The 25,219-nt window shown below is 42.9% G+C and overlaps 2 protein-coding genes and 1 long non-coding RNA gene across 23 annotated transcripts in view; all 3 read left to right on the forward strand.

The window, feature by feature from the left end:
* The first annotated feature begins 18 nt into the window (after positions 1-18).
* Positions 19-2,889, forward strand: LOC139799884 (uncharacterized). 2 transcript variants are annotated; one of them, XR_011727505.1, is made up of 3 exons: positions 22-187; positions 734-1,429; positions 2,691-2,889. It is a non-coding gene; the product is annotated as an uncharacterized lncRNA (long non-coding RNA). The 2 variants fall into 2 exon arrangements; XR_011727504.1 differs by lacking the exon at positions 2,691-2,889 and having other exon boundaries at positions 19-187; positions 734-1,390.
* Positions 2,890-5,270: 2,381 nt separating this feature from the next.
* On the forward strand, positions 5,271-19,493 carry FYTTD1 (forty-two-three domain containing 1). Its single transcript, XM_071752396.1, has 9 exons — positions 5,271-5,438; positions 8,359-8,490; positions 11,520-11,665; positions 12,445-12,557; positions 13,511-13,607; positions 14,432-14,493; positions 15,371-15,445; positions 16,253-16,379; positions 17,447-19,493. The coding sequence occupies exons 1-9, from the start codon at positions 5,279-5,281 to the stop codon at positions 17,540-17,542; spliced, it is 1,008 nt and encodes a 335-aa protein (XP_071608497.1). The 5' UTR covers positions 5,271-5,278; the 3' UTR covers positions 17,543-19,493.
* A 1,271-nt stretch (positions 19,494-20,764) lies between these two features.
* LRCH3 (leucine rich repeats and calponin homology domain containing 3) overlaps positions 20,765-25,219 on the forward strand; it is a 62,402-nt gene continuing 57,947 nt past the window's right edge. For 17 of the 20 annotated variants that reach the window (XM_071752399.1, XM_071752417.1, XM_071752409.1 and 14 more), the window contains exon 1: positions 20,777-21,067. In XM_071752399.1, coding sequence (XP_071608500.1) covers positions 20,875-21,067 — 193 coding nt within the window. In that variant the 5' untranslated portion in view covers positions 20,777-20,874. Of the gene's footprint in view, positions 21,068-25,219 lie in introns of all 20 variants that reach the window. The other 3 variants (XM_071752414.1, XM_071752411.1, XM_071752415.1) reach the window with 2 other exon arrangements.

Raw genomic sequence — 25,219 nt, forward strand, 5'->3', positions numbered from 1 at the left:
GCCCCTGCGCGGCCGGGAGGCACTACAGCTCCCGGCACGCACTGCGCGCCGCCGCGCTGAGGCGGGGGTCGGGCGCCATCGCGGGGGCTTTGCCCCCCCCCCGGTTCATGCTGCTGCTCCCCGCGCTACACACGGTGCTGCCGCCTGGAGGGGGAATGCCCCGTGAATCAACGCCCTGCGTGATTAGGTGAGGAGGGAGAGACGGGCCTCAGGTTTCCTGTCAGGCGAGGCAGGAGGGGCCCTGAGGCGTCCATCAGCCCTGTAGGTACATACCCCTGGGTACATACGCACGGTATTTTTGGGGTAGGGGTGTCCCTCAAGTTTCTCTACACTTCTTTGAAGTTTGCTGTGGGCAGAAAGGCTTTCGGGGAATGATAACCACAGACTGGGTTGGAAAGGACCTTAAAGATCATCCATCTAGTTCCGACCCCCCTGCATGGGCAACCAGGTTGCACCGGGGCCCATCCAACCTGGCTTTGAAACTTCCAGGGAGGGGGCATCCACAACTTCTCTGGGAAACCCGTCCAGCCTTTTAGTGATGCTGAAAAGGATCTTTAAATAGTTGTGCTCAATACCTTGTAAGCAGCGTTAAAGGTTATGAGAAAATTGTGTCCTTTTTTGGTCAAATATGCGTCTAGACAGCAAACTCTTAGTCCTGGCCTCGCAAAAACATACCATTGCCTTTAAAACATCACTGTACACTGCTACTGTAGAAATACGCTTTTTGCTCTAGAGTTACAAGAAGCACCTGAGCATCATTGCAAGTGGAAAAAGAGAGGAGGGAGAGGAAATTGGTTTTCCAGGGAAGTTTGGGGAAGCACATGGGGCATCATCAGCTTTTACCAGAGGCAATGTTCCAGCACTGCCAGCTTGTTCTTTACAACTGACCACATTTCATGTAAGAGCATCCCCTTCTTTGCAGAAGAGAAGGCAGGTATCTAGTTACTCCCTACCACTGTCTACTGTAGGACCCCGAAGCAATACACTGTTCTCAGTGTGCAAAAGTTGTGCTTGGATACCAGTTGGATTACTGTCAGCCCTCTTAGGAATGTTTTTGCACTGGGATTTAGCTGCACCACAGTGTAAATCCACAATAAATGGTGAAATAACTGCTTCTTAAATAGTCCTGCATTAGAGGTGTTGAGAAAATCGTGATGGCAAAAAAGCAAACGTGGCCCTGAGAGACAATTTATGCATTGAACATACCAGCAGACAAAGGAATGGAAAGAGGTTTCTGTTCTTTTGCCCACACTAAAGTGGATGTGAAAAATATTTCAGAATTGTATGAACTTTCCACTAAAAGGCAGTGAAATGAACTTGAAAAAGGAAAAATTGATGCTGCTGACACCAGACTTAGAACAGTCAACAAATTATTATGGGACAAAACACAGATATGTCTCCAGATTGTTTGATGCCTCAGAAACCAAAGGTAGGCGTTTGCACAGTGGAAACTTCTGTGACTGATACTATTAATGATAAATATATGCTGCTTACTTATGCTGCATACATGAAGACACGTCCCTGTTGTGTCACTTTCTATGTGGCTTATCTTACCTGTACAGTACTTCAGCAGCATATGCTACTTACAGAATTTTAAACATTTTTTAATGTAATGATTGTCAATGCCCATGTCAATTTGGAGAGCATATTAATAATCATTCCATAAAAAATAAGCCTGGTCACACTGAGACTATAGACAGGCACATATGTGCAGCCTTCTGGGGCTGAACTGTGGCTAAACTGGAGACCAGTTCTTCAGTGCAAAATCTGAGGAATGACAGTAGAAGTCAACAGCTGTAAAAGTACCCAAGTATGTATGTATCTTTCTGCTGAAGAGCAGCAAGATTTGGAATCTCACAGACGTGATTGCTGCTTGGTGAAGTTTTGGGTGACATAAATTCAGTTATTAATTCAATGTAACTTCAGTACTCATTAAAAGTACCCCCCAGAGAAGGAAGAGTTTGAAGTAATTGGTAGATGCCAGACAATTTCATGTTAGGAATAAGAAGCCATTTTTTATAGGGGTAGTGCCTGTGCCCCTAGGGAAGCAGAGACCTCCTCTGGAAGATGCACTTTTATAGCTCTCCTGTTTCTGGGATGGATGCAGGTGTGATATTCCACCTCATGCTGTACAGCTTAGACTAGATGGTCCCCACTGGCTTTAAATCTGCGATTGCATTTAATACCTGACTCCTTGGTGTGGTCTCTGCTTGGTAATTTTAACACCTTCTCCTGGAAAATTCAGCCAGGATGTCCAGCAGGTAACACCTCATCTGCCATTCCTCCACAATGTACAGAACTCACAGGGGTTACTGGGCAACCGAGCTGCTGTCCTGATTCTGCTGGGGTGCAATTGTATAACCAATTTTCTGTTCAGGGAACCTGCAGTTTTTGAGAAGACTGCAGCCACGTGATTCTGTGAGAACAAAGGTGATAAGACACTTTGTTTTACTTTGTGGCCAGCCCTGGTATGTGGGTTTCCGTAGTGATCAAGGTCTTTAGCAGTTCTGTGCTAGCCAGGTGCTGGGGCAAGGAAGAGCAAACCCAGGGCAGCTGACCCAAGCTGGCCAGCAGAAGTATTCTGTAGTGTAAATGCCACTTTCACTATATATTGGGAAGTTTGCTGAGGATGGGACTTTTGCTCTCTGGCCACAGTCCTGGAGGGCCTCATCTGTGGTTCTGCCCCCCAGGTCTGCTCTCCCGTTTGCTGTGACCATCGCGCTCTCGCTGGAGCTGTGGTGCTGGCAGTGCTGGACATCTGGCAGTCACTGCTGGGAGCACACAGCTCACCACCACTGCATGGGCTGAGTATAACTTTGTATTTCATACCAGTATGAGGATTTATAGTAGTTCTTTGTTATTGTTTTATTAAATGGGTCTTCATTGCAACCCATGGGTCTCCTTTCATTATCCCCATTCTCCTTCTTAGGTGGGAAGGGGTCATCGTGTGACAGAACAACTGCCTAAGTGTAGACAGCTGTGAAGTCTCATTCTTGGGAGGAGGCAACTGATGCTTGGGAAGTGTGTGGGAAAGGCCTAGGGAAGAACCAGTCTTAACTCTCACTACAGCGTGTGAATGCTTTAGACACACTATCTTCTTACACTGGATACAAACTGAGCAGGTCTCACAGGAATTTGTGTTAAAGGTGGGGGTTTTGTTGGTTTTTTTTAATACGTCTTTTATTTGACACCTCTATTATTAGTACTGGTCATCCGATGATATCATCTTCCCTTTAGAAATGTAGGCTGACTTTAGGAATCTCAAGTCCCACTTGTCATCAATCACTTGTCATCAAATCCCACTTGTTATCTGGAAGAAAATGCGTAAATTATCAGATCTGTGGCTCCAAGTCTCCATGCCTGAGCAGTCTCCAACTGTCTGTACATGGAGAGCATGGAGAAGAAAATGGGGTGGAACTCATAGCTCCAGGAACCGTGGTCATGAGCTCCCCCTGCTCAAAGAGAAAATCTCCCACTAGCTGAAGATGTCCTATGACAATAATTGAGCCATTCTCTTCTAGCCAGCAGAAGGCAGCAAGAGGATCATCCAGGGCCACATGATTTGTCTCATTTTAAAAGGGAAGAGACATATAAAGAGTGTAAATGGAGAGCACAAGGCCTTGTCGCCAGTCGGCAGTACAAGACAGAGCAGAGGCCGGAAAGCCTCACCCTCCCCTCTCATTTTTGCTTTTCATGATACTACTCCATGAAAGATCCCCAGTAGTGCAGTTTAGGGGCAAGCCCTGTGTAGTATTTGGGTGCAGGTGCCTCCCTGCACAGAAGGACAGAGCTGCACCAGGGACTGCTCGTGCGAGGAGTCAGTTGTGTATTGGGACACAGAGCATTTGTTTTAGCAAATGAGCATATGGAGTACGTGGGCAGTTAATGAAATGTAGCACGTTCCTACTGCATGGAGGTGGTTGTGCATAAAGTGGTGTGTATAGAAATATTTATTCGCCCAAGGGCTTTAGCAACAGAGTCTGGATATAGAGCTCCCTGGCCCTGGAGGCAGGCCCTAAAACCATCTGTCCTTTGGTCATGTTACAAAGCCCACTGAAGGCCAAGAGGGAAGTCAGCTTTTGAATGATGGGCTCAGCACAGCTCCCAGGCAACACTCAGGGACATATGGACCGTAATGCCTGGTGGCCACTGGAAACTGGGGGAACTGGTGTGGATTTTCCTGTCAGCATGTGCAGCTCTGCCACCATGCTGCCTGCCCATCTGCTCCTTCCTTTGCTATCTCTGGAATTCACAGACCGATTTAAACTAACTGTGAGTGAGATGTAGAGATTCCAAAGATAATTACCATCCCTTAGATTTAATAGAGTGCCAAGTGATGGAAGTGCCACTGTGCAAGAAAGAGGCAGATCCCAGCCCTGTCACAACTGGTTTAGCAGCAGGCAGCTGAGCCCAGGTATGTGTATACTGTTGACCTACCAGCCATGCACACAGGTCCAGAAAATGCAGATATATGGGGGGAGGGAAGAAAGGTTTCACTGGATTCCTTCTTAAACAAGTTGATATTTTTACTTCTGAATTTTTGAATCATGTGATTCTGACCAAAAGCAGATAACTCTGAAAAAAGCCCTAAGAAAACAAAATGTCAGTCGTCATACTGTTCTGTTTTTAAATTGCCATTTAAAGCCCAACGTGGTATTTTGAAATAGGAACCCGGCTTGAACCCCGTGTTTGGCGTTTGGAGACGGAATTCTGCTAGAACTCAGCCTGCGTGGGGCTGCTGCTACAGAACAGGTCATTGCGATTAATTGCACCGGGGTTGCAGGCAAAGTCACCTGGCGTTCAGGTTCTCAGCTGCACACCCCCTCGCTTCCCCGGCCCGGCAGTATCCCGGTACCCGCCCGGCTCCATCGCTTGCCCGCGGCTCCGCGCCCTGCCCCGCAACCGGACCCGCCGCCATCTCCACCCGCTTCCAACCGCCACCCCCCGGCTCCAAGCTCTCGTGGCCGGGCGGACCTCTCCCTTCCCAAGGACACCCGCTGTCCCTGGAGGAACCCTCCTGCAAGTGGCATCCCGGCACCGCCCGGGACCGCACCCCCCTCGGGACCGCAGTCCCGCACACCCGGGCTGTACCCGCTCCTCCCGGCCGGTAGGGGGCAGTGCGCCAGGTGCGGAGCGGGAAGGGGCGTGTAGGGGAGGCGCTCTCCTCCCTAAGCGGCTGCATCTGCTCCCCATGCTGGGAGGAGGGTACTGCGCATGCGCTCTTTGCCAGCGCCTGGGCGGGGGAGGACGCCGGCGCAGGCGCGGCCACACCCTGCGCATGCGTGCAGCCCGCTGGAGGCGGCGAGGGGAGGTGGCGGTGGTCCTGAGGGCAGCTATGAGCGGGTTCGGGGCTGCGGCGCCGCTTTCGGGCTCCTCGGCTACGGCCGGGGCTCGGAACGGCAGCAGCGACAGCCTGGAGAAGATCGACATGTCCCTCGGTGAGGAGGGCGCCTGGGGCCCGCCGCGAAGGGGAGAGGGTGGAGGGGCGCGGGCTGAACCAAGCGCTAAGGCCGGTGGGGGAGGAAGGGACGAACCAACGGGCATTGCCGGGCACCGGCGCGGGCGGAACCAACGGGGGACGCAGGGGGTTGGGGGCCGCCTGCTCCAAGTCAGGCGCCGGGGGGTGGGGGGGGCAGGACCCTACCACAGCGGGAGCGGCGGGGGCGCGGTGCCGGCCCGGCTTCGGCGGCCCGTGGTGGTGGCGAGGCGAGGCCCGGCACAGCCTTGTCCCCGGCGGCTCTCGGGGGTCTGGGCCCGGGAGGTCGCTGGCCCTGGCTAGAGAGGGGCTGGGTTCAGCGGGGGTGGGTTCCCTTTGCTCCATCTGGGTGTCCGGAGCTGACCGAGGAGCGGGGCGCTTGGCACCGGTCAGGCCGCGGTGCCGGGTGCTGGGTGGTCCGGGGCTCGTAATTGTAGAGGCGGGGTGGTTGGGCTGCAGCTCAGACGGCCGTGCCTTTATTTCTTGCCAGGTTTGCAAGTGGGTAGTGGCAAGTCTCCTTCCTTGACTCCCGCAGTACTTAACCAGGCAGCTCAAGCGTGATGTTCTCTGTCGCGTGGTTTCTTGCGACAATCTTCCCCTTTCCCCCTAGTCCTCCCCTCGGCTCCGTGTGTTCGGTTCTACAGATCTCGAGTGTGTGGGAGAAGCTGACGTCCACGCTATGTGTATTTCAAAGAAGAATCTCAAACTAGTTCTGTTCTGCTTCTGGGCGCTGAGTCCCCTTAACATACAGGAACACATTAGGTGCATACCTGTAGGGCACCTTCCAGTTTAGTGTTATTGTAAAAAAAATGGTTTTGTGCACAGCAAGACTGCTCCATGATGCTACCAGGGGTGGTAGATAGTTATGAGCAGCAGACTTGCTTCAAAAAGTGAAATCACTATGTGAAATAGAATGTTAATGTCAAACCTTGGACCACCTTAACATAAGAGGATTTGAACAATTTTTCCTTCTGTAAGTGTTCCAATGAAGTTCTGTGTTTTGGCAATGGAGATGACTGGTGAAACAATGTTTAGAATTTGTCTGAAGGTGTCTGAATTTACAGCCTTCATATAAATCTGTTTTTACTTACAGCACACAGAAGTTTTGTTTCCAAGAGATACTGATTCTGAGTGGCTAGTTGTACTTTCATATATTTTAATGTTTCTTGGCCAAATTAACCTTTCAGTTAGCCACTACTGCATGTCCTGGACATTGACTAATAGGAAATGGCAGAGGGCTGTTGAGACTTCATGGTGATGAGCTGTTGAAGAAGCTGTTGTGAGTGGGTGTGTCCCTTAACTTGTTTCCTTGTAAGGGGTGATTTGCAGGAGAACAGCATCATACCCAGGTACTGTCCCCAGGTCAAAGTTGTGTGGCCTGGTGTAAGCAAAGATGTAATCCCACATCTGTCACACTACTGAAAAATTGATACAACATTAATCTAGGAAATATTAAAATCTAGATACTAATTTTGAGTATTTTCTCATGCAATAAAGGTGAAACCAGTTTTTATTGCTGGTGTGCTGTGTGCAGCTCACCTGAAGCTAAGCTTCAGTTTGATGATGCTCCAACATTATTCTGCTGGTTTAGCTATATGTTTGATCTGTGATATCAGCCAAGATAGGATATTGCTTCAGTGTGTCTCAGCAAAAAAATGCTTACAGTGCCTGCTACCCTTCATTTCCCCAAGTACAAGAACAGCTGACATGTCCTTTTTTAAAAAAATGTAGCAGGGAATTCTTATTCCAGGGATGATTCTCTTGGTAAAGAAATTCCAATAAAAATCAAACCCTGAGTGACCAATATCAGTATTCCTTATCCTAGTAGATTTTTTTTTTCTGAATATTCAATCATTTTTGTGGCAAAGAAAACTGATTTTCTCTTGCCTTGACTTCAGCGGGATACAAAACATTGGATAACATTGGGGTGGATTTTCTTTTTACGCTGTTTTGTCTGTTCTGCCCCATCTGCTGAGTCCATTCAAACTCTATTATAAACACAGTAAGCCCATTCCCATCTCTTCTTGTCTCAGAAAAGGATGTCCATGTGTTTGTGGTAGATGCCCATTAAAACATAACACTTATCAGTTGTGCTCTCATGATCTTGATGCAATAATTTACTTTGACATTTTCCATTATGGTGTTTTTGTAAACAAGCTGACAGTCAAGTAAAAGCATGCCACATCTGTTGCTTTACTCTTATCCTGAGCCAGTTACCAGATCAGTGAAGGAAATCAAAGTGATGTGGCATGATTTGCACTTGACAGACCTGCTGTTCGCTTTTTATCAGTTTATTATCTTACCCATATTTTTAAACCAGTTAATAATCTGTTCAACATTGTTTCCCTGGACAGTAGGTAAGATGATTGCTTTGGATTGCAGATACCTCGGGAGACAAATCTTGCTTACTTTTCTCCCATCATCTCAACCTTGAATTATGAACACAGTTCAGTGTGATAGGCTGAATTCCTTTTGGGTGTTTTTTTTTAAGTAATTTAGGATGAAAGAACTAAGGCTTTATTTGACATTTTGTCTGGAATCTACTGTCTGTTGGTTGGGATTACCTTCTCTGTAAGGGTGTGTAGAAGCTAATGTAGTTACTCAGTGTAAAATTTCATGCTGGGCAGAATGCCATAATATTTCAGGTCTTCTGGATGTGTGCAACTGCTTCTCTTCTGCTAGGGCATTATATTAAAAGGAAGTACTGAAATGTGAACATGGGTTGGATGTTCTGTAGACATATTTCTTGAACCCTGTCTTGTATGTTTTGGCTTTGCAACATTGACTGGTTTTGACTCCCAGACTACTAGAGTTTTCAGAACTAGGATAGGTTTACAGTGTATCAATTTTTAAAAAAAAAATTATTTATTTTCTACTTACAGATGATATAATTAAACTGAACAAGAAAGAAGAAAGAAAACAATATTCTCCCAAAGTGAAGAGAGGGCTTCAACAGACTCGAACTCAACAGTTCAGGACACCTGGGTCCAAGTGGGGAATCCAGCAGCAGAAAGGTGTGTATGTCAAATGTAATGTTGATTGAGAATGTTTTTTTTTGAGTTGAAATGTAATCTAATGAAAAAGTATGGATTGAAATGGTCCATTCAGGTGCCTATCAGTATGCAGTTTACAGTATGAAGTTTTGATGTTAATGCAGTTCTTTGAGATCCAGTTTTGTTTGTGATTCAGTGTGAGAAAACCATCCATGTTTGGCTAACAGGGAGCTTGCAGTCTTGATGGACTCTGACTCAAGGAAGGATTGGCTTTCTGATTTTATAAATTTATTTTAATTTTGGAAATTGTGTTGAAACTCTGTCCCCTCTCAGAGATGGATGGACAGAGTGCTTATGCCAAAGCCCATGTATTAGGCACTGTGGAGGCCTTGCCAGAGCTCAGAGTCAGCGTATTTGCGCAGCAGGGTTCTCCTAGCAGACTTCCCCAAATCAGCTATAAACTGCTGAGTGTAGTGCTTCCTCAGGGATATATAAGTGGATAGTGCAAAGTGTCTGAGTTGGATTTCCTTGTTAAAACCTTGGGATGCAAAGGAAGTACCACGCCAGCCTTCAGCCAATGTTTTTACAATGGAATCCAAAAATGGGGAAAAAAAATCATATAGGTGGAGAGCAAAGAAAGGCAAAGTGCACAATACCAGCTTTACTCTAGATTCCCCAGATAGCTATCTGGCTCGTTGTTGTTTTGTTTTGTTTTTTTTTATTAACGAGAGTCATATCTAAAATTATTCATAGGTTTTGACACCTGCTTCAAGTGAGGACTGAGTTTGCTTATGGTTAATTTTGAAAAGTACCTTTTTAGCACTGGATTAGTAAAATATGAAAGAATAGTGTCTAATGAAAAAGGTTACCACCTCAATCCAAGATAACAGAGTGTTTGAGTTAATACATGCAATCTTTTGTTTAGTAACATTCATCGCAAACAAAATGCACATCTCTCTGATGTATCCACAGGGATCCCCGTTTCATCTTTGGTTTTGCCTAATATTTGTTGTAGCAGCAGCTCATCATTAGCATCTCAGACACAAATGTCTTTGGGGATCAGTGGAATGTTGTGTTGCTCAGGGCTCAGAGGAGTTTTGCTTTCTGTATAGGCCAACATAGCTGTGTTACTCAATTTCTGCATCTTCAGTAAATTTGTGATAGAACAGGAAAATATCAGCCCAGCAGTCAGCCCAAGTATAAGAGTATTTTAGTGAAAAAGTGAATTTAAGTTGTAGATTATCAAATACATAGGCTTCTGTTTATGACTCAGTTGTCAAATGAAATTCTTTGTGATCTGAAGGGCATAAAAGAAGCAACTATTAGAATTTAGAATTCTAGGTAGGAATTTGAGCTGCAAATCTAAAACTCTAAATATGGCTGCCTTGGCAGTTACTTTTCTCTCTTGGAACCTTCCCTTCTTGCCTGCCTTTGTTCTAGGAAAAAGCAAACTGGTTTGTTTTTTTGTTAGGTTTGGGTTTTTGTTTCCTTTTGTTTCAAAATTGCTAGATTGGTGACATGTTGAAACATTGTGAACAGCTGTAACTGTTCCTATACAATTGCATACATTTTCTAAAATCATACACTTTTCTATTGTTTTTTGAGCAGAAGGTACTCTTAAATAGTTCATCTGAGAATTCTAGCTATTAGTAACTTATGACGTTCTTATTATTACTGCTTCTGAGCAATAGATTTATTGCTGCTCTGTTGCCGTTGAAGTTACTCTGAGTAGTAAATCCTCTGTTTGTGGACAGCTACAGGAACCACAAGTGATCAACAGGATTCAATTCCTTGTGGTTTTAGAAGTGCCTGCCAAACTCTCTGTAAAAAAGTGAGGAACTTCAGCTTGGGCTCTTTTCAGCTTTGGGGAAAGAAACTGAAAGAGGAACATTGTTCATTTGAATAAAAGTTCTCCTTGGTGATAAACAGAATGCAACTGTGCAGCTTGGGTTAACTTTGTGGTTAACATTTATTTGAACAGAGGTTTGTCAGAGAGCTCATGAGGTCCTTTCAGCCTAATTAACCCTGTTTCTCAGCTTTCCTATTTGAAAAGAAGAGCATTTGCTAACTGTCCCCAGAATGTGGGTCCATGGCTGTTTGTGTATGGTAAATTTATGTAAACTTGGTTCTTATTGATGGCTTACCTTGTGATTACTTCTGTCTCATGAAAAGCACAGGTTTATTATTGATGCTATGAATTCAATATGTCAAAATGTAGATGTGTCTGTTGCTGTAGAGCTGATTCCTTATTCTTATATTTATTTTGCAGTCTAAGGTTCTAGATAGGATGATACTTGGGGTAAAACTGAAGCATGTTCTGTATTCGTAGTGTGAAGCTAAATGGCTCCAGACAGGGTTAACCAGACCCTGGTAACTGGAGATTTCAGATGTTTATACTACAGACCTCAGACTCATAAGCCTTTTATATTCAAAGGCTGCTTTCAATTCTCAGTTTTGTCCAGACTGCCATGCAGACTTCTAATTCAAAACATTTTGAATGTGATGTAATTTGTGTGCTGTTTAATATGGTTTGTGGGCCAGTTACTATATTCTTTTTTTCTTACGTCATGTCTTGGGAGCCACTGATCTAAATAAATCAGCTTTGAAGTTGCTCCCCCCCCCTTCCTTTTCTTTAAAATAAACTGGTAATTTAAAGTTTGCTGAATGGGTGGGGAGCTGGTTGTTTTGGCTTGGTTTAGTTTTGCATTATTCAGCACTTGATGATGAAGTTCCATTTCAGAGTATTTTTGTGGTTTTCTGTGCCAGAATAACTCATAAGATGGGTCAAATACCAAATATTCAGCAGAAATTAATGCAATGAACCAGAACAAAACTCTGATCTACCAGAGAAGCTGATGATTCTTCTGCTAGGGTTTTTGCCAAGCCTGCTAAAATAACCAAGCAACCAAATTGTCTTCAAGTGTAGTGATGGCTTCTGCTCTAAGGCCTCAAGTGTGCAGCCAGATAACTTGCATTGCCTGCACAGCATCGTAAAGCAATAAACTTTTTCTTTTGATACAAATTGTTGGAACTCTTCATGCCTGTTGCAGGTTATGGTAAAAATCGCCTGGGACGCAGAAAGAAGATAGCAGGGAAGAAACGTTCTTACGGAGTCATAACTGGCTTGGCTGCCAAGAAAGCAGTGGGCTCACACAAAGGAATTAGTCCTCTGAACAGACAGCCCCTCAGTGAGAAGGTAATTAGTACAATGCTAGTGCTTCAGGTAAGAACAGATTAGAAGAGTGAAACATCATGGCTTCAGAACAGTGCTACTGAAATATACAATTGAGATCCCTGGTGCAACCTTTTATTAAGCTGGGGGTGTCTTAGCTGAGTTCTTGTTTGTTTTAAGTGGGGTGGTTAATGACTAGGTTTGAAAGGTTTTTTTAAACACTTAATTGGGTTGCAGGTCATGAAAATTGAACTACAGAAGTATGTTCTGTGCAAGTATGGAGGGAGTTGCTGTATTTTATATGAGAAGCTCGCTTACTAGGATTTTTTGACTTTGCATTGCTTTGTTGCAAACCAGTGATTTAGCTGACATGGACGTGCTAAGCATGTGCCTGTTACAAAAATGGGAGTTTTTTGCAAAATATGTAATTTCTTCAGTAGGCATCCACTTCTGCACTTTAGTGCGTTGCTGCCTGCTCCGTCTTATTCAGTACTGTAGAAAAGGAATTGCTTTTGGATTTGTGAAAAAGAGTAATTTGAAAGATGTGTGGAACATCTGTTTTGTCAGTTTAGGAGATGCAGTAATTGAAAAATAACTGCTAAGCTCTGCACTGTTTTGCCTTTTTTCTTTTCTCCTGATAATGAGGGGAAAATAGAATTCATGGAAGTGTAGGAAGTATTTTCAAATTATGCCAGACTATGTAAGGTAGGCAAAGCTAAATGTATTCTATATGCTGTTTCTAAATGGAAATTGAAGTGTTTGTGTACAGCATAGATCTGCAATATATTAACTGTATTTTTAAGAATGCCCAGCGGAATTACCCAGTCTTGAAAAAGAAAACAAACCTGCAGAGACAATCTGAAATGCAGAGAAAACAAGCCCCAGCCCTCAGGAGACCTGCCCCACTCAACAGAAGGTAAAATATCTTCTGCTTTCTGAACTCGCCTGGACAACTTTCCATAGCAAACCTTGACAGGACTGAGTCCAAGAGAAGATATAGATATTTGTTGTGGTAGTACAATCAAAACTACCACGTGTATGAAGTTCTACGAATCTTGAAGCCAAGTGTGGGAAAAACATGGTCTCAGTACACAGACAGGTATTTACTACCATGTAGAGCACTCAGGATTACCTCTGTTTGTGAGCACTTAGTGTTGTGCCTTCATTTAGATCACAGGCAGCCTATTGGGAAATGGCTGAAACACAGATTTCAGTAGCTTTGAAGTGATAGCTGTGGTTTAGTGAACTTTCTGCCCTTGTGAATAAAATGTTTTTGTGGAAGCTGGTGCCATCTTCAGTTTTATGGAAGCTACTGCATGTTTTTATTTGTGCTGAATTTAACAAGTCTGTTAGGAGCTGGACCTTAACTGGTCTCCATTATTAAAAATTTCACTATGTGACTCTATGGTAGAAACTACACAGGCTTTCTTTATACATATTGAGACTTCTCCTTTGTTTTTGTTTTTGTGTTGGTTTTTTTTTTTTTTTTTTTGAGTGTTTTTTTTGTTTTTGTTTTTTTGTTTTTTTTTTTTTGAGTTTTTTGTTTGTTTTGGTTTGTTTTTTTCATCTAATCAGCAGTGTTTAATGTGCTGGAGGCTACTGAGCAAAGTAAAAAGTGGAATTAATTACCATACTGTCATGTGGTGTTAGGAGTGTTAGGTTTATATGTAACAGAGGTGATTTTTATGACTAGTGTGTTTTTTACCTGGTAGATGAGGAGCTTATAGCAGCTGAAATGTTCAGCCTCAAAGAGGCAGCATTGCTCATGTCTTTAGGGGCGGGATATTGGGCACTTTCCTGACTTTCTTAAATGTATCTATCGTATTATCTGTGGAGACTTTGGTAACTGTATTTGAATAACCATTACAGGAATAACATACCGTCCACTCTTGCCAGAATTGGAAACAAGCTAAATCAGCAGAGAGACACTCGTCAAGCAACTTTCCTGTTTAGAAGGGGTCTGAAGGTAATAAGAATTACTGAAATCAGTGCCAAATTGTGCCACAGCACCTGTAGCACCAATATTAAAGAATAAACTTTGATTATCAGATCTGAGTAGAAACTTCTGGTGCCTTTGATCGAAGGGTAGAGCAGAAACATATTTTAGAAACTGACTATGAGGAGTGAATCATTGCTATTTTTGGGTTATTTATTTTCATTATTTCTGCTAGTTACTATTTTGGATGTTTAAGAATTTTATAGTTATTTTGAGTAAGATAAAGAGAATACAGAATGTGCAGTGAATAACAGTGGAGTTCTCAGTTTTCATTTGTGGCCTCATTCTACACCTGCCATCGTGACTGCAGGTAGCTACTGTCAACCATACACATGAATTGCAGAATTACAGACAGGATCAGGAGGAAGAAAAACAAAACCCAAGCCCTTTAAGACAGCAGTGGGACTTAGTAGCGTATTGGATGCTATGTATGTTAACACTGATAAGATTAGAAACTAGGTGGGTTTTTCTTGCTGGCCTAATAATGTTTTGGTGTATCTTGATGAGGTGTATGTTTGCTGATGTAGTGTTGAAAAAAATGTTTCCATCTCTATTAGTTAAATTACTATCACAGACAATTTTTGTGTTCTTAAAGTCATTTCTTTCCAGTATCTTACAAAGGTAATAGGATTACCTTTGAAGTTATCTTTGAAGTCCCTCTGAAAGTGCAGCCATGTTTGTGCAGAGCATATAGACAGCTTTAAACTCCTGGTTTTGAACTGCTGTATTTCTAGCTGCTGGAATGAGAAGCACAACAGTATTCAAATCCAGTGTTTGAATTGGTGTGTTTTCAGGTGCAGGCCCAAGTGCAGTCAACAGATGATCTTGATAATCAGACAGTAAAGAGAACTCGTCAGTAAGTATTTCATTAGGAAACTTCAGTTTGGTTACCCATATGATTCTTACTTCAGTTCTGGTTTCCTGGCTATGATAATTGAATGTGATGGGTTTTTTCCCATGTAGTCATATCAACTGAGTGACAGTGATCCTCCCCCCATTCCCAGTCACTTCCTAAATTCTAATTTAACCAGGAGGAATTTGTGTAAGGCATTTGCAGGAATTGGAGGGGGGAGGGGAGGAGGGAAGGTGGTAGCTTCAGAGAATCAGACTAATCTCTGCCACCCATCTTTCTAATCTCTTCATAGATTAGAAAGAAAGAGTCAAATGTCCATGTTCTTCTGAGCATCTTGATATAATTTCCATTAAATTTAATATACATATAAGCCTACAAAGCAGTTTAGAAGTAAGTGAGGCAGGTCACAAGGTAGACACTCAACTCTCTCCCCATGTATTCATCCCGTATCATTCAGTGCCTCTTAAGCTCTTTACAGATTGGTTGTTGTAACACAACAGGCTGAGTAAGCAGCGTGTGCTGCAAACCCTTGTCACCTCTTTGCATTGTTGTAAGGACCATAGCAGCCCCATCAGTGGCAAGGAAGCCGAATGTTATAAAAAAGCAAACATTTCAGATGGTGCTGTAGTACACCCTGCCAGCATGTGATCTAATGCTCACCTGAATAGATTCCTTAAGGATTTTGTAAAAGATAAAATAATCAATAGCCAGGCTTCTTGTTGATTGACTGCAAGTGGTCTTTGTACTGACCTGTATTCTGAAAGCTTCTACATTCTTCACTAGCTGGTGGGTTGTTGTTTTTTTTCCACATAGTTTTAAAGATATCTTGACTGAAATTTCTGCCATGTTTTTGTAAGTGATTTCTGTTCTTTCAAACTAGATGGCGAACTTCCACCACGAGCGGAGGGATTCTGACAGTGTCCATTGATAACCCAGGAGCAATAATAACCCCAATGTGAGTTTTGAAAAAAATTGAGAAATGTTCTTGCCATAACTGAAATTACTGTTCTGAGTCATTTAGCAAGTTTCTTGTAGACAGTACTTCAGGTGACCTCAAGGTCACAGCTACTTGTGAAGATTTTTAAATCTGTCCCCTTTCTGGGTGTTTTTGAGCTATGGTTGAATAATATCAGCTGGATTTCATGAGGTATCTCCCAGCTAGGAGCTTGCTGTGGTGTATAGAGTTGAAGAGTGGGGATCTGGTAGATGTTTACCTTGTCTGCCTCTTCCAAATCAGATTGTATTGCACCTGTTTTCCTCCCATATCTGAATGAAAATGAATGAGCACCTAGTTAATGAATGAAGGAAATGGCTCCTCCCTATTTCATAAAGATAGTGCTGGAGCTGTGCTTGAAGAAAGCATTGCTGTATTTGTCTTTGCTGTTGACAGTACTGTTGTTTCATGAGGCATCTTACTTTAAAAATCTCTTGTAGTTTTTCTCATTAATAGCATTTTATTCTTAAGAAAGACTGTACAAATTTTTATTTTTTGTATTTATGGGAATAATTAACTGCAAATTATTTGTTTGTCAGTACGACTGAGAGAAAAAAGATTCCTTCTTGTTGGGATACTTGCTGTCTGATAAGAATAAGAAAGGCTACCTTTTTATAGTTCTGCCTTTGACCTTCTTTAATTTGCACCCTCCAGCTATTCAGTCAGCCTGATCAAATAGCTTGATGAAAAATTCATACCTCCACCAGCATTAAGGCTTTATTGCGTAGAGTTTGTTCGCTGTGTCCTTTGTAACATTTCTTCTTTCAGTTCCCAGAAATTAAGATTAACTCGTACTCCTGTGCCACCGTTTCTGATGAAGAGGGACCAATCTGAAGAGAAGAAGATTCCCAAAGGGGTTCCATTGCAGTTTGATATTAATAGTGTTGGAAAACAGGTAAATGCAGTTTCTTTCTTTAACTACAGAAGTGGTTTCACGGCAGCTAGGAGTCAGTGAGCCAGGCACTTTCCTCCTAGACTCACTAGTGACAAAGGGAACTAGTGACTTCTTCCAGTTTCCACTTCCAGTTCTTCCACTAGCTTGCTATGTAACTTCAAGCAAGTAACTAAACTCACTGTTCCTGTTCCTCTAGTTCATGTCTTGTGTGCTCACATGCTTTCAATGGGTTTTAAAATGCTGAATATTTCTAAAAGCCCTCTGGTGTCCCTCCCGTGCCTGAATCAGCAACTGTGTGTAATTCAGGGATGAGCTGCTTTCAGTTGTGTAACCTGCTGGAACTCTTGACAGTGGCATTTTTAAGGCAGATTTAGCTATACTTCTAGGAAAAAGAGCAGTGAGTGTGGTTTGAAAGGTGAGCAGTTTTTCACAAGTTTTATGAAGACAGGTGGTGTGGTGCAGTAATCTTAGTGCTGTCACTGAAGGAATTCTTGTGGGGCTACAGAGTTAGCTGTTCTTGTAATAATTTCCTTACTGCCATCTGTAGAAAACTGTATGAGATCAGTCTGTTAGTCTGGATTTGTTCCTTCTGTGAGTATGTCAAAAATAGTCTGCTACTGTAGTGTAAAATTAATTGAAATTGTGGATTACAGTCTACTGCCTCAACTGGATGGACTGGAAAGCAACCCGCTTGGTTAAAATGTTGTATTTCTTGAAGTCACATAGAATCTCAATGGGGAAATGAGTGTAGAGAAAGTTCCCTTTTTCAGTCTCTATGTCCTCAGTTTAACTTGTGATATTTTGAGTGAACTTTCAGTCCTGACAGTATGTACTGTGTGTTCTTAATGAATTCTGAGAAATGCCAGCTCTTGATATATAGTCCAGTCTGATTTTTAAATGGTGCGGGAAATGATGAAATCATATTAAACTTTTTTTTTTTTAATTTAACTGAGGCAGTTAACTCAAGTGATCATACAGAATGAGGAAAAAATTTTCTCACCTCCATTACTTTGATTAAATTAACCTAATGTCTTCTATGTTTGTGGTGAAATTACTTCATTTTTCAGACAGGGATGACTCTGAACGAACGTTTTGGGATCCTGAAGGAACAAAGAACAACACTGTCTCAGAACAAAGGAAGCCGTTTCGTAACAGTGGGCTAATCTGACAGATGGACTTGAGAACTCATCCCACCTGCCTAAGAAACAGAGAAAAAATGGGCAGAAGATTACAACATATGTCACTGAAATTATCCAGACTACCATCTAAGATGGTGGCAGATCTTTGTTACTTTTACTTTGAATGGTAAAAGACATGGTGCCCTGAGGAGGGTGGGGGAGAAGGGGAAACTGATGTGGAGTGGCATGATCACCTGGTTGGAAAAGATTCTGTTGCCCAGATGATGACAAACACATCAGTTTATCTTGTAACTGAAACGCAAATGGGAATTTCAAAAGTTCTGTTCTTTGTCTGGGAGTGCTCAGTATCCGTTCTTTGACCCCTCTATTATGGTGAAGATTTTTTAAGTGTTTCATAACAAACCCCACTTCAGGGATTTTTAGGGATTGCCTATGAACTTTCCTTTGGACTGCAGTTTGGCACAGAGCCTGAGTCCATGAATACTTTGGTAGTGATGTAGCGGCATTTTCCATGGGAGCATTGGTTGTGCTTCTTTGTGCTTTCGAAGTTCAGGTTTTTTTTCCTTTCCTGAAAGCTAAATGTCTTGTATCCTCGCTCTCACAAATACAGCTGTTAGCTTAGACCCAAAATACTTAACAGAGATTGAGATAATTCTGCTCTTATCCTTTAAGGTGGTCCAGATGGTATCAGGGGAATACTGCACAGGCAGTATGAGAATCGTTTGTATTACAAATGGCTCAAGTTCATCATGCTCCTCTATAAATGGAGTATGTTTCATTTTTTTTCTTAAATCTTTGCTTTCTGTTTCTTCAAGTTTTTTTACAAACTTGATGCAATAATTTCATATTTTTTCAATAATTCATCGGAATAAATACAACAGTTCACAAGAAAGTCAGTGGTATGGTAGGGTTCATTACTGTCCCAGACATAGGACCCCCACCTCGCATACCTTGCCCCAGAGGGTTTTCTGTGGCTCTTACAAATAGCCAGAGGAAAGCAATCTAATGGCACTTGTTTGTGCATACCAAAGAGAGGTACCATGGGATGCTCGGAGCTGAGCAGAATTGGTCAGACATCTTGAAATTGGCTGAAACTGGGGAACATTGCTGGAGGAAAACACTCAGTTTGTCAGCATGTGTAAGGCATTAAGAAGGAGCATGTAGTCATTTGCTTTCAGCTTACCTTTGTGTAAAAAAATCTGCAGGATGGTAACAACTGGGGTTTCCTTAGTGTGCATTTATCCCTAAAAATGAGGCACCTCTTCAGAGTTATTTCCAGACCAGGAACTGATGAACTTAACACTGTTCTATAGCAATGAGATTTAGGTACAGTCAGGTAAAAGAATAATTGGCTTGCTGCATCCAGAAAGGTTTATGATGTTTGAAGTGGATTTAATTCCTTTTATATTTCCTGAAGAATTTACATTTGACTTCTTGCTGAGTTGATTTCCTTGTATTTTTATCTCAAGTTCCGGGTTAAACTAGCATTTACTGGGAACTTCAAAATTGAATAGTGTTTGACAGTAGAAGGGCTTTTGTTCGTATAGCAGTTTTAAAGTCAGAGTGCATCTTGATGCTATATAGTACTTAAACCTTTATTTTCAGTGTTGAAAAATATACCTTAGCAGAAGCAAACTAAATGTAATGGTGTTAAGGGTTTTTTTTTCTTAATTATTAGTAGGAAATTTTTTTGAAAAAAAAGTTCCACTGTTAGAATTTGAATAGGTAAAGTGTTGTCAGTCATCCTGTTTCAGTGTATACGTTTTCCATGTGCCAGGATGCAACAAAAAAGCCCACCTTTTGCATCAGCATAGATGCAAAACATTGATGCAATGCATCAAAAAATGCTAGTTTGTATTTAATGAGAAGATGCTTTTCACTGTACCTTTTGGTATTTTTTGGAGAAGTTACTACATTTGATCTATTCTGAAGTTGTTAATTTTTTTTTTTTAATAAAAAGTTACAGGTTTCATAATGTCTTTTTCCTGTTATAACCTCCTGGGTTACATATTGGTTTCATGAGTTTTCTAAAGGGGTTCTTAATGGTTAAGCTCTTATTAAATGTTCTGAAGAAGATGCCAGACATAAGGCTGCAGGCATTAGCCAGCAGCCCAATCTAAAGAGAGCTTGCATTCATTATCCTGAAAATTAAGCACTAGCAGTGAAAGTGCTGCTGTTAATTACTGGTGCAGGAAAAAAATATTACCTGTTGTAAATATATTTGAGTATGGTGAGTGTCCTGACACCTGCCTACCTACAGTCTTTGGTCTTTGCTGCCAGCTCAGCCCTGCATGGTTGCCGATTTCAGGCAGTGTTGAGGCACACAGCAGTTCCAGCATGAGCAGCAGGTCAGCACTCTCCCTGGGCAAGACAGGTATTTATTTGGATGTTGCAGCAAAGAGAGAGATCTTTGAAGGATTGATGACATTAAGGGAAAAAAAAAAAAAAAAATGAAGCAGCTGGTACTTTTTCCACCCAGTTCAGAATACATGTTTTTTCTCCTTGTTTTGGTGCTGGGATAGGTCTGATGATTTGTTCTCTGCCCAAAGCAGAGATGCTAAAGAGATGCTATATTGCATCCCACCCTGATGGGGAAAGTAGAGTTTTCCTGAATTTTAGGTGTATGGGCACTCCAGGTGTTGTTAGGGAGAACCAGGCAGTCTTGCATGCCAGATGCACCCCAGATGAGAGGAAAAATCAGAGGACGCTTGATTTGTTTTGGTGATCAGAGGAGAACCTCTCCTGCTAAGACAGCTTAAGAGAGTTAGGGCTGGTCAGCCTGGAGAAGTCTCCAGGGAGACCTTAAAACACTTTCCAGAACCTGAAGGTACAATAAACTCTGGGGGGATTTTTTGCAAGGGTACGTAGTGATAGGATGAGGAGTAATGGCCTTTGATTGGCAGAGGGGAGATTTTAGACATCAGAAAGAAATTCTTCAGTATGAAGAGGGTGAGATATTGAGATCAGGCAGCCCAGGGGAGGCTGTGGCTGGCCCATGCCTGGATGTGTTCAAGGCCGGCTCGGAGCACCTGGTGCGAGGAGTCACTGTCCGTGACGAGGGGGTCTTTAAGGGTGATCTTTAAGGTCCCTCCCAACCCGAACCCATCTGTGCTGGCGCTTCCCGCTCTCCCGGCGCCCGCCAGCGGGAGGTTGCGCATGCGCAGTCGGTGCTCTGTCAAGGCTGGCGCCTGCGCCTTTGCTACCGGCGGCAGGGCTGCCCCGCGCATGCGCAGCGGGCCCGAAGCTGGAGCGGCGGCGGCAGCGGGAGGGCGGCGGCGGCGGAGGAGCAGGAGGAGGTGGAGGGCGTAGAAGTGGCGGCCGCGGTACTGGCGTCGCCGGAGGGCGGCTGTGTCGTGATGCCGGCGGGGAACGCGGCGGCTTGTTCCCCGCCACCCGGTCCCTCAGGTCCGGGTTCGTGGAGCCGCTCCTTGGACCGTGCCTTAGAAGAAGCGGCGGCCAGCGGTACCCTCAGTTTGAGCGGCAGGAAGCTCCGTGATTATCCGCGGGCCAGCGCCGCCAACCACGACCTCAGCGACACCACCCAAGCCGGTGAGGGACATGGGGGGGGAAGGAAAACGCCTTGCTTCGCCCTCGGAAACGCCTCTGGGCTGGGGGTTGCCGGTGTGGCGGGGCCAGGCGGCTCACTCACCCTCAGAGGGGGGCTTGGGGAGGGAGCTGTGCTCTAACACCCCCCTGAAGGGGCACTCGGGGAGGGGGGGTGGTAGAGGAGAGCAAGCCCCCCGCTAAGCGAGGCGGAGGCGATCACTTTGCTGTCTCTTCAGTAAATTGAAGCTGGATGCACGACGCGGAGAAACTTCCTCAGTGGATGTTTGAGGGGCTTCTCCCTCCTCCTTTCTCTTGAAGAGTGTTTGTGTGGGTGTAGAGGGGGGTTTCCCGCACACACACACATCGCAGACGATGCTTGGAGTGTTCCTCCACTCGGGCCGCTTCTCCTTCACGCTTTCGCCTCCCTCCCTTCTCTCTCCGCCCTTCCTCTCCAAGGCTGAGGCGCAGGATGGAGGACCCTCTGCGGGGTTCTCCTCCTTCCTCTGTCCGTCGTGGGTCCGGCCCTCTCGCTTTCTTAGGATTTTTAGGTTTTTTTCCTTCGTCGACTCCAGTGTAGAGGTGCTCCCTTGTGAGAGGCTGTTTTATAAAGTTCTGCGGTTTTTCTCAGTACTAGTGTGGTTTTAGCCAGGCATGTTCTCGTCCTGATGCATGTATGTATGTGTCTGTGTCTGTGTGTGTGTGTGTGCGCGCACATATAAACGCATCCTCGCCATCTCTCTCATTTTTTGTGCTGTTGACAGCGGAAGCGAATTTTCCAAGAAGGGCTGTAAGGTGTGCATGCGCTCAAAAGAACTGTTTCTTGTGCTATTGTGCTTTTATTGTTGCTATTTCTGACAGCCATAAGTAAAAAGCGGGAGGTGCTGGCAACAAAGTCATGTCCCTTTTTTTTCCTCCTGTGTCATAGCTAAAAATATTAAGGGTTTTGAAGAAATACATTACAGTGAGCAATAGGGCTGCTTTTTTTCCCCTCTGCTCCTCAAATATGTTCATAGGAGTAGGCAAACAATGTATACTTTCCTTGTAGATACCTTGATCATAAGCAAAAACATGTGCAGAGTATGTTTACATATTAGTGCATTGAACAGAGCTGAGACTTAGGAAATGAGAGTTTGTGCAGGATGTAGATGTTTTTGTAATGCATTATATAGAGCAAATTTTAGTTTCTGTTTATTTAGATTGTCCAATTGTGTAAGTCGAGTAAAAGTAGTTTTAAAAGGTGTCAGCATGCCATTTTTCTGCTGCTTTCATTACTTCCTATGTAGTCACTTATGTTTTCCAGTGTTTTGAGTTGTGGCTTGGAGAGAAACTCCAAACATCACTTTTTGAAAGTTATCATGTCTCTTTGCAAGTTTGTTGATACACTGTCAATTAAATAATTCAAAATGGAGCATCCTTTAAAATTGCCTGACTTCATACTGTTGCATACTATTTATGTAAAAATTAAACAAAAAAAAAAACCCACAAACCTGAAAGTAACCACACAAGAATATCTTAAGAAAACTATTGTTCCTGTGACTTGAACACATATATAAATAGAAAATGCTTCTTGTTAGGGTATATGTTTTTTTGTTGCTCAAAGAGATGTCTACAAATGCAGTTGCACAATGAATGTTTAGTGACCTAATCTGTAAGCAAATGCAGCATGCACATTTGTGACCCATTTGTTGGACTTTTTGTTTATAATGCTATTCATTTACTGTACTCTTAAACAATTTGTGGGAATTCTTGTTTCCACCAAGGTTCCCACCTATTGTGATGAATATTTGCATTGTAGTTGTTCAAGAAGCATTAAATGCTAATAAGTGGCAGTGCATACCATACACTTTTGTGCATTTATCATCACAATGAACGTTAGAAAAAAGCTAGAACTTCTTAAGTTGTAAGAAGCAAAGCTTATTGGGGCGACATTCTGTTTAAATTCACTGTTTTGAAGGTTTCTGTGGATAACTTCATCTTTTTTAGTGTGATCTGTTCTGTGACTTTTTTTTTGTTTGCATAAGTCTACGCAGTGGAGAAAAATCCATGTGAGCATTTCTGACACCCAGTTTTCAGTTAAGTGTTCAGCTAGAAATTTAATCCACTTCTTGGTGCACGTCAGTTTCTCTCTTGTGTAACTTCCAATTTTTTTCTATGGAAGTAACCACAAATAACATGGTATAGTGTATACTCTGTGTTAGGTGCTAAATGCTTAAAATAATAAACACTTTAAATAACTTCCTAGACTGTAGACTCGGAGTGCCTTCCTGCATGCTGTGCTACAGAGACTCAGAAAATGTCAGGTGGGGCATGTGTGTGTGGAGTTTCATAAAAATCACTGCAAAACTCCCAAACAATAAAACTGAAGACAAAGCATTGCATATGTAAATCTTTCTCCTTTTTATGTGCCAGAATAGACACCTCACTTGTGTGGGTTAAGTTCTACTGCTATAGCTCATTCCTGTTCTTGTAGTAATGAAAGTAATTGCATGTCACTAACTGCACTGATGCTGAAGAGGTGGGTATGAATCCCTCATCAATGCAACTGCACTGGGAGCAAACCAGATTCTAGCATAGCCCAAAGCCTTAACAGAATCACTGGCTTTGCCTGGCAGCTGTTGTTAACACAGATGTAGCAGCAAAGCGTGTCAGTGGGAACAAGGCATTAGAGATCAGATGTTAGATCAAGTTTAGTTGGGTGTTCTGTGCAGATATTGAGGTTGATGATGGGTGAGGGGAGAATCTCTTTAAGTAGATGAGAGCCATAAAGTACATTTTCAAGCATTAAATCAATGGCAAGATCACATTTCTTTGGATCATTAATGGGTTCAGAGTTGACAGTAATACTAACCCTGCTGCTCAAGCTGTAATAACTTCCAGGTAACATTCTTACTGCTCCCTATTCCATCAGCAGAGCTGGGTTCCTGCCAGATCTAACTTAGCTTGGGAAAAATATGTGATAGACAGATCACAGAATCATAGAATATCTCAAGTTGTAAGAGATCTATAAAGATCTTCAAGTCCAACTCCCTGCCCCTTGCAGGACTGCCTAAAACTAAACCATATGACCAGATCAGGTTTGCTGCATTTTTGTTCTGGAAGTTAATACAATATCTCTGTTAAGCATCAGTAGGAAAAATTAAGTTCCTCACTAGCAATTTGTCTCCGTCACTAAGCTTCTCTGTGGAAAGTGAATTCTCTGGTCATGTCAGAGCCTCAGCTGCTTCTGGGCACTGCTGTCTTCCAGACGGTGAGAGCCCACGAAAGGCTTTTTAAACCAAGATCGGTGCTCAAGGTTGTTCTCAGAACTGAGCAAGTTACTTCAGTAGGCATTGAAGTAATAGTTTCTGGCTGCTTTGTAAAATAAGATCACACAATGTAAAATCAAATTGAAGATGGGATGGCCTGTGCTTGAGAGCTGTGGAAGGGAGTAGTGGGAAGGTAGCTCCCCGCAGTGTGTGATGCAGTAGTCCATCTAGCGGTCTTGTACGTGTGGGATGGGTCATGTACAAGAAATGCAGTCTAATAATAACTTAGATACTGAAAGAGGGGAAAACAGCTGTTCTTTATGCTCATCCCTTACAACTTAATTGGAATTTTAGGGAGTGAGTCAAGCTTACAGAGCTCATTGATGATGAAGAATGAGCAAGCTTCTTCATTAACAAGGCAAGGATGTGCTTCTCTTTTCCATTCACACTCTATAGTTTAACTTGCGTTATCTGTCACTGTGTTATCTGCTGAATTACAACACATGTGTTCATTCCCATCTTGTTCTCGACGAGGGAATAAGAAATGGGATATAAGCCATCTGAAATAAATATGAAAGGAAGCAGTTGCATTTTGCTAACGTTAATGTAGAATCTGATGTCATTATTTGACAGACTTCCCAGTGGCCTAAAGCATACACTGAGCAGAAAAGGAATTTGTCAAACCCTCCATGACAGCCATAATTACTTAAACTACTCACTGTCTCCATTTTTAAAGGAGAATATGGGATTATGTAGGTTTATGCAATAAAAGAAATGGCTATTTTATGGAGATCAACTGGTAAGATAATTACATATAGAGTACTACATGTTGTTTCTGGAATATATTAATAGTGAAAAAGGATAGCATGCCTCTGAAAAGGAAAAAAAGTTTTCTGCTATTACCTTTTGA

Source organism: Heliangelus exortis, chromosome 9 (assembly GCF_036169615.1).
Source record: "Heliangelus exortis chromosome 9, bHelExo1.hap1, whole genome shotgun sequence".
NCBI lineage: Eukaryota > Metazoa > Chordata > Aves > Apodiformes > Trochilidae > Heliangelus > Heliangelus exortis.

What these genes read in the sequence shown, in the direction of transcription:
- FYTTD1 (XM_071752396.1), top strand. Translation starts at nt 5,279, where the DNA reads ATGCGTGCAGCCCGCTGGAGGCGGCGAGGGGAGGTGGCGGTGGTCCTG. An exon ending in TGTTTAGAAGGGGTCTGAAG is followed by an intron (nt 13,608 to 14,431) that starts GTAATAAGAATT and finishes GTGTGTTTTCAG; the next exon opens with GTGCAGGCCCAAGTGCAGTC. An exon ending in ACAGTAAAGAGAACTCGTCA is followed by an intron (nt 14,494 to 15,370) that starts GTAAGTATTTCA and finishes CTTTCAAACTAG; the next exon opens with ATGGCGAACTTCCACCACGA.